The 13,111-nt window shown below is 26.1% G+C and overlaps 1 protein-coding gene across 15 annotated transcripts in view; it reads right to left on the reverse strand.

Annotated features, from left to right (window-relative positions):
- Nucleotides 1–13,111, reverse strand: part of LOC129920705 (protein pangolin, isoforms A/H/I/S) — a 123,829-nt gene that overhangs the window by 5,186 nt on the left and 105,532 nt on the right. For 9 of the 15 annotated variants that reach the window (XM_056002238.1, XM_056002235.1, XM_056002234.1 and 6 more), the window contains 2 exons: nt 12,907–13,072; nt 7,890–7,959 (listed from right to left, as the gene is read on the reverse strand). In XM_056002238.1, coding sequence (XP_055858213.1) covers nt 7,890–7,959; nt 12,907–13,072 — 236 coding nt within the window. Of the gene's footprint in view, nt 1–218; nt 702–7,889; nt 7,960–10,402; nt 10,557–12,906; nt 13,073–13,111 lie in introns of those variants that run through there. The other 6 variants (XM_056002239.1, XM_056002241.1, XM_056002233.1 and 3 more) reach the window with 3 other exon arrangements.

A 13,111-nucleotide genomic window follows, 5' to 3' on the forward strand; every position in this document is an offset into this window, starting at 1 on the left:
AACTTCTTTACATATAAAGGTATAAATATCATAATTGTATTATTGAGAAAAAAAAAAAAAACATTAAGACACCAAAAAATTTATTTCATACGAGAAAATCCAAGATCAGGTTCAGGCACAAAATATTTGCTTTTGGTAATGTTTCACTTGCTCTCGTTTTTATTTTTGGCTATGTCTGTTTGCTTTCATTTAAGAGTGAAGTTTTCTCTGTCTTTGACTCTCTCTCTCTCTCTCTGACTCTCTTTCTTCAGAAATTTGTTTTTTTTTTTATGAATTTAGATATTAATCTTGACTTTTTGGCCTTTTTTTTCTCATTTCTCTTCCGATAAAATTATTGCTTGTTCTAAAACATTCAGCACCATAGGGATTGTGTACTAAATTTTGTAGATTTTTGTTTTGTTTTGAGTTTTGGAAACTAGACATCATTTTAAAATTATAATTGTGTTGCTTTCATGTTTTATTAGAAGATCTGTTTGCCTTATAAATTTACATATGTCGGTGATGGTTGTTGAGGTCCGTTGGGTCCTTGATTTAGGCCGCCTGATTGTGATCCAATGTGACCCGTCGCCGTCGAGCCCATCAACTGTAGGTGATTTGAAGACGACGTTGAAGATGACGACGATGAAGATGAGTTAGGTATTAATACAGTCCCCACAGAAGAGACAGGCGCTCCTGACGACGGTAAGACTGGCAAACCAGGGCTATAGGTTTGTTTGTTTTTTGTTTTTTTTATTTTATATGTATATATATATATATTTTTTTTAAATTTTTGTATTGATTGTCGTCGCATCGTGGCAAGCACAAGTGAAGTGAGGATAAAGTATAAAGAGGGGAAGAGTTTAATTTTTGCATGTCTCACAGGATAAAGTATATATTGATTTTTTGTTTCATAATTGTATAATTATTCATACAACGTCAAAATATATGTTAAAAAAAAAGCAGGTAATTATTTTAGGTTTTAAATTAAAAAGACGTATATAAATTTATGCTCAGATTTTAATATTTAAAGTACTTTTTTTATAACTCAAAAATAAAACAAAACACCTACACCAGGACCAGGATATATACACATAATGTTAATTAAATGGTTTAGATATATGATCATTTCATAGCCCAGGATAATATTAGATTAAGGTAACTTAAAACAAATTTGAAAAATCATAAAATAATAGAAAAAGGCAGCTGGATTTTTGTATGACTTAGTGAGATGTGTGTTGATTTAAAGTCAATACATAGTTGACTCAATGTTAAAAATTTTGTTTGAAGATTTGTTGGGATGCGCCTATAAATTGATAAGTTTTTGAGTGTTGACCTAGGTTTAGTTTTAAATTTGAATAAAGAAAAACTCTTAACATATCCGGTGAGTAGATACAACCTGTTGTAACATTTAAAATCAGAAGCGGTAAAATGTGTTTCAATTATTTGTAAATTTTTACGAAAACTATGAATATCAAGCAAAACCCAACTAACACAACAGCTTCTGTAAATTGAAATCTCGCAGGTGATAGCTTGTATAGAGCTTGTTTCGGAACCAAATTACTTAATAGAAAATCGAATTTGTTTTACAACTTCTAAAAAAAAAATTCTTAAATACTTTAAAAGAAACTCGACCGAAGAAAGCCTTTTTTTCGAATAAGTTTCGTTAAATGAACTTAAAGAAGTGTACTCTTCAAAAGAAAAGACTTGGTTAACAAGCTTTTATAACTGTATCGAGTTTTTCGGTAAGAGCTTAAAATATTTTGGTAACGAATCTTAAAAGAAATTACCAATTTTGTACTTGTTTTTTGCTTTTGACATTTGACATTAATAAATTTAAATTAAATTTCTGTACTTGAGATTAACTCAAAAATTTAATGACAAACCAATATACTAAATTTTTTTTAATTTTCTAGTAATTCTGATTTAGTTTAATTCAGTTTATAATTCGTAATAATATTCGTAATAATTTTATTAAAATGATATACCAAACATTTCGTAAGCTTCAGGAATATTGTTTGTTTTTGTCGTTGTTTCTATAATTTCGATAAGACTTGTACTAAAGAGCTATACAAGCTCTTCCGACGTTCTTCATTTGTTATGCCCAACAACCTTACTAAAGTTCAACAGAAGTTGAAATGGTGCTTCGGTATTAACCTTTATCGAAGCTGAAGTGCTAGTTTTGTTTTTTTTTTCAACGAAATTATTCTCTATATTTTTTGGAACTTAACTTTAACCCAAAATCAATTATAGCCTTTTAATATTAGAAGACAAATTGAACCAAGTAGTTCTTTATTTGAATAATAATATTTTTAGACCATTTTTTAAAACAACGGCAACGTCTTATAACATATTTGGTACACATTGTTTAGTAAAAAGCCATTTGATAGTGATAATTATAAACATTTGTTAACGGTGAGATCGTTGAAATCTGTAAACACATAGGTTATTTTGTTTTTCTTCTGATACTAAGTCTCACCTTAATCTTAAACACGCCAGCCGTTTTTATGTAAAATATTTCTGGGTTATAAAAAGATCGAAGATAAAAAAAAAACAAAAACATGTTTCAAAAAATTATAAGGAGAAAACTTAAAATAAAAGTTGTTATAGTTAAAAATACTATCTTAACGAACTTAGTATAGAAATAGTATAGTTTAGTATATTAAAAAAAAAAAAAAAACAAATGATGCTTCTGATTAATATTTTCTTGCATTTTGATAAGTAAAAATTAATAAATGTATTTGTATACAAAAAAAAAATATCATAAAAAACATATTTATGTAAATAATCAGTTTCTGTTGGAAAAGTTTCATTTAAATTAAAAAATTAAAATTATGTATAATGTAACATTATTTTGTTTATAACATTAAGTTCCAAAATATTAATAAAAAATATCAGAATTAAGTAATGTTTTTATTTTTTGTGTTTGTGTCTTTTAAATTTGAAGTTAATAAATAATGTATTCTTTTACTTCTTATTCGTTGTTTTATTTTATTTTTTTTTGTTCTTAAAAGCTGTATTAATAAGACTGTTTAAATTTGTATGGATGCATTGAAAGCAAACAATCTATATGTTTGCAAAATTGTTTCTAAGGAGAATAAGGTTTTTTCATTGTAATTTTTTTTAAGGTCTCTTAAGTATAGAACAAAAAAAAAAAAAGAAAGTATTTTGAAAAAGGAAGAAAAAAAAGAAAAAGTGTGCAAAAATATTTAGGTTTTTTCTTGTATTAAAAAAAAATGTTACTTTCTTTGTGGAATGACACATTCCCTGTTTCAAAATAAAATAAAAAAGTTTTGAATAATTTATGATGAAAAGAATAATGAAACGTTCCAACAATATTTTCGTATTTAAATGATTTTTCGTGTTTTTTTTTGTTCAACTATTGGAAAATGTTTTTCCTGTTCTGGTTTTTGTTAATCGCGGAATATAAATCACTTTTACTTAAAAAAAGAAAAACAACAAAAGCAAATCAAACAAAAAATTTAAGAAAATTATTTTATATTTTGTTTTAAAAGTTGTATTTTTTTGAATTGTAAATGCTTAACTTATATACGTCTTTCCACAGAGAAAAAAATTTTAAACTATAATTTTTTTTTCAAACAAATAATCAATCGAAATTATACGAATACATATTTTGTTTATTTGCTAAGGGTAAATTGATTCCTTAATTAAGGTGCACGAACAAAATAAATCAAAAACAAAATTTAAAGCCTAAACTGAAAAAAAATTGGAATACTGAGTATTTAAAGAAAAAAGAGATTCCAGTTTTTTGAGCACAAACTTGAAGCGCATTTAATGTGTGTACATTTTTTGGTTTCATTTCAATATTGATCACACAAAAAGGTTTATTTGATTCTATTTTAAAATAATTTTAGTGAAAATTAATTTATTCTTTAATTTTTGTTACAATTAATCGGAGGTAACATGATTAACTAAATTAATTTAACGTAAGTTACCTTAATATAAATTAAATAATTGCTCGAAATATTGAACAAATGTAGATTTTGTCACTTATTTGAAAAGTTTCTTCATTAAAAATAAATTAAGATTCTAAATTTAACCGCAAAACTCTATAGTGTAATGTCGTAATCTTAAAACTTTTGTTCGATTACTATAAATTTTGGTATAGAAAAATTGTTTTACTTTATTATGAAAGTAATGGGTATTTTGGGTATCCTTCACTGATAGAAAGAATTTTTCGTATCAATTTTTATTAAAGTTGGAAAAGTTTTTGAATGTAACGTGAGTTATGTATAGGTAATGGATTTGCCGTTTATTAAAGTAGGACTCCTTTGCCCGGCAAAATCTTAATTGAATTAATTTAATTAAGTTTGGGTGCAAAATATATTAAAATTTTGTTTCCATAATACTCGTCTAATTTCCTATTCTTTTAAGTTTAAGTCTATTTTGGCCTTAAATTAGCTTTAATATTAAAGTGCCATTCCAAACTACTGCAGCAGTTTGGAATGGCACCTCCTATTCTGAATGGTTTGGCACAAATACAGGTGTGAAGCAAGGATGTCTTCTCAGTGCACTTTTGTTTTCCTTATTTTTATAAACGACATAGTAGATGAACTGCCTGGAGGTGTAAGGATTGCGAATGTCACAATAAATGTGTTGCTGTATGCAGATGACCTAGGCATACTCTCTGAATCGCCAGAACACATGCAACTAATGATTAATCGCTTACCATGTTACTGCAAAAATGGGGACTGACAATCAATACAGAAAAGTCAAAGATGATGGTTTTTGCACCATCCGGAAGAGTTCACACTGAAAGACAATGGAAGTATGATGGTCATCTTCTAGAATCAGTCAGTAAAGATGTCAAATACTTGGGAGTTAAACTGAACTCAAACTTAGATTTCCAACAACATCTAACAGAAAAAGCCAAAAGCTCTCAAAGTTTGATCAACTTTTCATGGAAAAATGTGTTTTCAAACAAGAAAATAAGTTTATTTGCGAAACATAAAATATTTGATTCAGTGGTTAAATCAACTCTTTGTTACGCTTCACAAATTCGGGGTATGAGTATGAAGAAATTGAAAAATTTAATAGGAACTTCACAAAAAAACTTTTTAACCTGCCCCAAAATACACCTAGTTACGCTATATGACATGAAAACATCACTCGGGATACGTATATCAGAATGGCTCGTGAGTCTCAAATAGGGCTGTAAAAGTAACGACAAAATGAGTACCCGCATGTATACGTTACTTTTGATTCTAGTACCCGCATCAATAAAATCGTTACTCGTTACTTTCGTATGCTTCGTATTTTTCGTATATTTCGTGTGTTTCGTATGTTTCGCATGTTTGATACGTTTCGTATGTTTGGTATTTTAAGTATGTTTTGTACGTTGGTATAAGGGTGAAAAAAACAAAAAAAAAAATTTGTATAATTTAAGCTACATTTTAAAGCCATAAACATTGATTTAAGTTGCGGCGTTCTCATGTTATAAGAGTTTGAAGGTAGCTATACTATTTTTTTTTTAATCAAACGTGGAAACTTTTTTTATTTTTTTTCTATTTTTTCGACAAAACTTTGGTAATTTTTTGTTTATATCCATTCAGTTATCTTATCACAATTTCTTAGAGACCTTTATTTCAAAAGTACATCGCGCAGATCTCGGAATATTAACACTTCAATACAACCATGTCGAACAATTTTTCATTTTTTTTTTCTGTTGACTGTGATTTTCAAACCTCGTTTTCTCGGCTTTTTTTTTAGTTGAAAATTTTGCACTGAAAATTAACAAATTTTTTAACCTACATTTCAAGACCATTAACAAAAAGGTCATAAACACATTGGTTGCGACATGGGTATATTTCGGCCACATAGAAAAAATACTAAATCGTCTCTTTTGATATTTCTGTATAGACTATTATCGATAACTCAACTATACCTTGGCACTAGTGTTTTTATCGAGACAAAAGTAAACTGCAGATAATTATCTGGAGTTAGCATTCCAAATACGGTAACGACATCGATACGAGATGCTAAATGCGCCAAATTGAGTGTATCACTTCGTTTCGTATCTCATATATCGGATGATTTAGTATTGAAATTGGAATGGGGTCGTTACTCGTATGTTTCATATCTCGTATGTTTCGTTACTTCAGTACCCAGTAACGAAACATGCGAGTAACGATACTGTTTAGAAAGTAACGTTTTGTTACTCGTTACTGAAGCAAATACCCGCATTTTAGTAACGAATACATACGATTTGCTACAGCTCTAGTCTCAAAGCAGGATTCTATACAGCCAACTTAATTTCAACTTGAAAAAAGGAAACTATTTTCAAGACTGACTAAACTATAGTGAAATATCATTGATATATTTAAAGCAAGGTGTGAGGCTCTCTCTTTAAATGGCAACTCTTACAATGGAAGCTTCAACCTTCAACCAATTTTGTTCCCTGTGTAATCTACGCGCTAAAGAGGATTGCTTTCATTTTATAAGTAGGTATATGCCCAATACTCAGACCACAAAGGTTGATTTTCTTCGGAAAACATTCATTTTATCCATGAAAGAGACCATTGATCTACTAAAAAACTGCGAGTGGAAAAAAATAAGTAATTATTTAAAATCTATTTAAAAATATAGAATGTTAATTATTTCAGAATACGTTTAAATATTTAATGTTTTTCTAAATGTTTGTTTGAAAATTAATTTTTATATTCAAATTTAAAATTTAAAAATTTGCTAACCAGGCTGACGGCTTAGCCATAGCTTTAAAATTCACCTTTGTAATTTAGTTGTAAGTTAATGTGTGAATAAAATGATTAACTTACTTACATACTAATTAAAGTAGAAAAGCTTGTGTAGGGCGAAATAGTGAAAATTTTAAGAAATTCGACGAATATAATGGAAACAAATTTAAATCCGCAAATTTGCATTGATTGTGTTTTAATGCAATTTTTTAAAATTTGTAAAAAAGTATTTTTTTACAACTCTGTATTATTTGAATTTAACTACTCGCGAAAAAAATATACCAAAATTCTGTAAAATTAAAAAAAAAAAAACTGTAGGCATAAAGTGCAATTTCTTGACTTCTGACCAAATCAAATTTCTTAAACTGTCTTGTAGTATGTATTGTATACTTTTAAGGTTTTGGGTACAAGTCAGGTGTATACGAGTTTTTGGTCATACAAATTTGCCTTTCGATACAACTAGAGTATACAAAATTTTAATTTCGAACAAAAATCGAAAACTTCTTAATTTAATTTTAATTTCTTAAAATTGATTGGGTTGAAATTTATCAAGTAGGTACACACATACAAATTTGCTTTCTTTTATTTAGTTGTTTTTTTGCTCTAAATTTTCATCTCTCGCTATCTTTCTTTCTAGCTTTCTCTCCTTCACGATTCTCGTTCTAGTACAGCAGTAAAATTGTTCATAATTTGCTGAAATTGTTTTTTTTTTGTATCTTTTCATTCTTGCTTTCTAGGCACATGCATTCAACCCTGATAAATATCAACTATTTCAATATGTGCAAGATAATTTAAATAAACAAAGCATAATTATTATTATTATTATAAATATTATTAAAACAAAATATATAATAACAAAATAAAGAATCCTGCTTTATTAAAATTATTATGTTGCCATCATTTTTTGAGTTTTAAATATTTTTTGTTTTCAACGATAAATCAATTTATCAGAACAGAATATTTAAATACCGCAAGTCAGCGATTTTTCTCGCCTGAGTGTATAGAATAGAGAATAGACAATGATTTTTTTTGTCGTTGTAGTTGTAAAACAAGAATCGTAAGATTTTATATTTTTTTTTTTTTGTTTGATCAATTAACTTTTTTTTTTTAAAGAAAATAAGTTATATAAAAAAATAATAAATACATCTATAATAATAAATTTATATATAATAATAAATTAATAATAAAGCTGAAACATACCTGCAGGGCTTGCACCATTGATTTTGTTGGTCTAATCCAAATCTTGCACGGCATTTCTTCATGTTATTTCCTTGATTATAAAAGTAAAAAAAAATCGCGGAAAGGAAAAACAAAAATTAGAATAAATATATATAAAAAAAATAAAAATTAAAAATTAAGTAGGTATGAAGAATTCTTATAATAAAAATAAAATTAAAAATTTTATTTCACATTTATAATAAAAAATTTTAAATTGTTGACTAGCAAAAAGTATAAAAAATTAAAAAAACAAAATTGTTTAAACTTGAAAATATGCTTGCTAACAATTTGAGAAACTTACAATAAAACAAGCAACTAATTACTTGTTTTTAGAAGTCAGAATATTTTGGTTTTACGTAATATATTGTATGGGTTTCTTTTTAAAGAGTATGAACTTAGCGAAGCACTTTTCGCAAATCGAATTGGGAGTGCTTTATTATTTTTTTTGCTAGTAAGTTTTTTTTTTATACTCTTTCTTTGGTAAATGCTACTGGCTCAGAAAAAGTATTACAAAAAATTTTCATTAGAGCTTTCTCAAGTTTGCACATATTTTTATTTTTTGTTGATATTTTATTATAATTGTAATAGAAAATTCAATTTTTTATTGAAAGTTTTATATAATTTACTATTTCACTATTCAGCAAACAGAGAGTTGAAAAGAAATTTTTATCGAAGCGTTAACAAAGTAAAAATATTGCTTATGCATAAATTGCACACAGTCTGTTAAAAAAAACTTTAAAATATGACTGTTAAACCATAAACAAACAGAAAATATAGTTTTTAAGATGCTTGCACATTATACCGATTGAGTGGGATTTTGTTTGTTTGTTTGTATTTGGTACCGAATAGCGAAATAGAGCTGTCAACATTATAAGATTTTGTAAAATAAAAATAAAATATTATAGTAAATTTTATTAAAGAATTAGAAGAATTCAACCATAAATGAGTAAAATAGAAGCTTATTAAATAAAAACTACATAATTTGCATAAATTGCATGCAGGAATTTCTGAAATATGTATAGAAATATACATGTGTAAACATAATATAAATACATACATATTGAGAAAAAAAAAAAAAAAACAATCGAAGAAAAAACCACAATTCATTCAAAACATTTTAATTTTTGTTTGTATTCTTTTTATTAAAAGAAAATCAACATGTTATATTAGGTTCAAAATAATCTATGTTCTTTGTAAATGTGAATTATAATTTTATCACATTTTGTATTTTCTTCTATTCACCACACACCACAACTCAAACATTTCAGCTGCCATAAAGCTTTACATAAGCATACAATCACTTCTGAAAGGCCTTAAAGGAGCTGAAATGTTATTTAGGATTTGACATTTTATACAGTTTATACTGTTTTGTGCGATATTGTGTGTACGCACTTTAAATAGAGACATGTTTGAATTAAATTCAAGTAATGAATAGATATTTCAAATAATAGTTCAGAGAGGAATATATACACCAATCACAAAATCTATTTATTAACTTTGCATCTGAAGCAGAATAATGATTTTCAGAATTTTGCTGCAGAGACACATCAACAATTAAAAATTATATCTATAAAAGCTTACTGACTTACTGCATGCAAAGCAATACAAAAATTATTTGTATTAATAACAAAAAAGAAAATATTTAATGTTTATAAGCTTAAAACTAAAGAAATAAACAAGAAATCATGCACGACTCTTAAAAAAAAAAAATAAATCTTTCATGCTCGAAAAGGATAGATATATATATAAGAAATTTAGATGGTTCATGTGTGTCGTTATTTACTTAATTTTGGAAGACCGATTTTTATTTTTTGTTTCAATTCAAATAATTTAATTTTTTTTTAATTAAAATATATATAAAATCAAATGTAAGCCCAATTTTTACTCAAATTTCAAGTGTATTTCTGTTTGTTTTTTTTTTTTTTTTATTTGTTAACTGAGTTAACTTAAATGTATATGTAGATATATACATATATATAAATATATATATATTTGATAGATAAAGAATTAGAAAAAAAAACAAAATATATTTATATCTGTTATATAATAAAATTAAGTTTTTCTTTTGTGATTTTTTCTTCATTTGATGTGGTTTTTTTTAATTAAAGAACTTAGAAAAAAATGTTTATTAAAAAATCATAACACCAATAAATTTATTTCTTTTGTATAAGAGAAATATTTTTATGAATTATTTGTATAAATATTATAAAAAGAAGTTTAAAAAAGATATAAAAGTACATACAATAGATTTTTTTCCTTTTTTAAATATATATTAATATTTATTAACAAAATTATAGAAATGCATAAACAATATGATAAAAAATAATCATATGCTTCATAAAATATATATATATGTACTTTATGATTCTGAATTTAAAAAAAATTGTTTCCCATTAATGTAAAATATCCATGTTTTTTTGTCTTTTTTTATTTAACTGCTTTTTTAGATTTAAAAAAAAATGTTTTTTTTTTTTTGTTTTGAATATTTTTCTAACCTCCATCATTGGTATCTTGTTTTCTTTTCCTCTTCTTGCCCCGGGATGCGTTTGTCCGCGAACTCCAATCGGGATACATTTGCATATGCAATTGTCGTTCACGTCTGGCTAACTCATAATACTTAGCCTGTTCTTCACGGCCAAGTGCATGCCACTATTTTATTTTTTATTTATTTTTAATAGTTGAGTATTTTTTTCATTGAATGTTGTTAATCGTTGAGCGGACAAAAGCGTTGATGATATTATTTGGATTGAAAAATTATTCAAATTAAATACACGTTAGTTTTCGAAGAAGAAAAAAAAATATTTATAAATACTAAACACATAAAAATATAAACTTTTATAATTTTATTTCCTTTTTGTTTTCGCGCCAATTTATAACTATTAATAGATTTTTTTGATAGTTTTTTTTGTTTATGTTTTACAATTTTTGGCCATTTTTTTTTCATTTTGTGTTTAAAACTTAATTTTTTTGAGAAAGTATATTTTAATTTTTTTTTTTTGTAAGGGAGGAATTCCCAAGACTGATACTTATGTTTTTTTTTTTATAAATATAAGTTTTTTTTTTATTAATAAAATAACTCTTAACTTAAAACTTAACTTATTGTTTTAAGAAAAAACAAAATGAAATAAATTTAATTTTCAAGAAAGCATTAACTTTTTTGTGAAAAATTAACAAATTAAATACAACGTGGCGCAAAAGTTTTCACACATGAGTTCCTTAAACTTTAAAATTGTTTAGCATGTGAATATCCACTTTAAATTTTAGTTTCTAAAAAGCCTTATAGAAACTACTTTATACCGCGAAATTATATGAAAACTGATTTAAAAAAAAGCATCAACTTTCAATTGACAAAGTTGAAAATTTTACAGAAGTTTCCAAGGCATTACAAATGGTTAAGAATTTTCTGTTTTTTTTTTTTGTTTCATTGGTACCGGTACAACTCAGAGGCGAACGTTGAACTGCTGAGGCCCCGGACAAGAAAATTATTTTTTCTTCTCTTAATCAAGGAATCTTTTCTCAAAAAAAGGAATCTTTAAGCTGTATTCATAGTTGAAAACCAAACGTTGCTTAGAGCTCTGGTCGCTGAATTATTTTGCAACCAAGTAATTCTTTTTTTAGCACTCGGATGCAAACATTTTCGGATCAAAGTCTCGAAATAAGTTTTGGTTTAAAGATATGAAAGATCTCTTTAAAAGCTCTATTCATAAATGAAACCGAAGAGTTTTAAAAAGGTTATATTTTAAAAGTTATACTTTATTTATACATACATTTAGGTTTCTTCACTGCCTAATTTTTTGTGGGGCCCTTGCATCCGTTGAGAGCCCGGGGTACAGCTTCGGCTGCCCCAATGGTAACGCTTTGGGTACCAATTTTAAATGAAGTTGACAAGTTGAACTTTAAAAGTTTAGCTTTCCAAATCTTCTTTAATGCTTGAATTTGTGTCCGAAAACCTAATGGTTTTGCACAACTTTTACAGTGGCTAACGTGTATATGTATTTGCTATAATAAACTTCATTCTGGCAATCTTAAACAACAACTACTTACCGAGTAGAGATTTGTTTTTTAAAATTATTTCAATAAAAAAAATTCATCTTCATATCCCCCTTTTTTGTATTTTTTTTTTGTTGTTAAAATAATAAATAAATAAACATCTTAAGGCAAATTAAATTATATAATGTAAAGAATCAAATTATTTAAAAAAATCACAATTTTGTGCTATAAGTTGTTTTGTATTTTGCTTCTTAAACAATTTGCAGTGATGCATTTTAGAACTAAAAATTGGGCCGATTGATTTTAGTTATTAAAAAAAAAAAAAACAGTTTTTTTTGTGATATTTGTTAAAATATATAAACTCAATAGAATAATACAGATTTTTAACTTTATATTTTTAAAGTTTTTTTTGTTTTGTTTTAAATGTTAAAATACACAATTTGAACATAAAAAATAAACTAAGGCAAACAAACTAATAGTTTTTTTTTTTTGAAAATTCAAATTCAATTAGTTTTTTGTTTATGATAAAAAGATTTACTTGTTTTGTATAACAAATAAAAATGGAATGTGAAGTTTTTTTGTTTCTTTGTATAATCAACAAAATTAAAAAAAAAATAGGCAATGTTTTGTGAATTGTGTTTTTTTTTCTTTGGTTTTCTTGTTTTGGGTAAGAAATTTGTTTTCTTTTTTTGTGTAAATTTTAAATATAAAATTACTATATCTTAATGATTTGTTTCAATTTTTTTTTTTGTACTTCAAGTCTCCTTCAATTATCGATAGAAATTTTATTAAATTTTGTTTAAAGAAAAAATGAAAAAAGACAATGCAATATTCGGAGAATTGAAGGAGACGAAGATTATGAAGAGAGTTATGAGTATCTTGATCAATTTTTTTTTATAAGAAATAAAAAAGATCAAAAAACTCATTTCGTCAATATACATAATAGGTAATAATAAAAAAAAATAAAAGTAAAAATAGTAAACGAAAATAAATAACTCATATGCAATACCTCCCGGATCCGCGGGCGAACGATCTTTTTTGCGTTTCTTCTTTTTCGAAACATAACCATAGTTGTCCCGTGCACTCCACCCGGGATATAACTCCATGTGCAATTGACGTTCTTGTCTCGCTTTTTCATAATATTTACTTTGTTCTTCTCGGGTCAGTTCGTGCCACTATAAAAGTTTTTTTTTTTTGTTTAAGGTTTTTGGATT

The sequence above is a fragment of the Episyrphus balteatus genome, chromosome X (genome assembly GCF_945859705.1).
Source record: "Episyrphus balteatus chromosome X, idEpiBalt1.1, whole genome shotgun sequence".
In the NCBI taxonomy this organism is placed as follows: Eukaryota; Metazoa; Arthropoda; class Insecta; order Diptera; family Syrphidae; genus Episyrphus; species Episyrphus balteatus.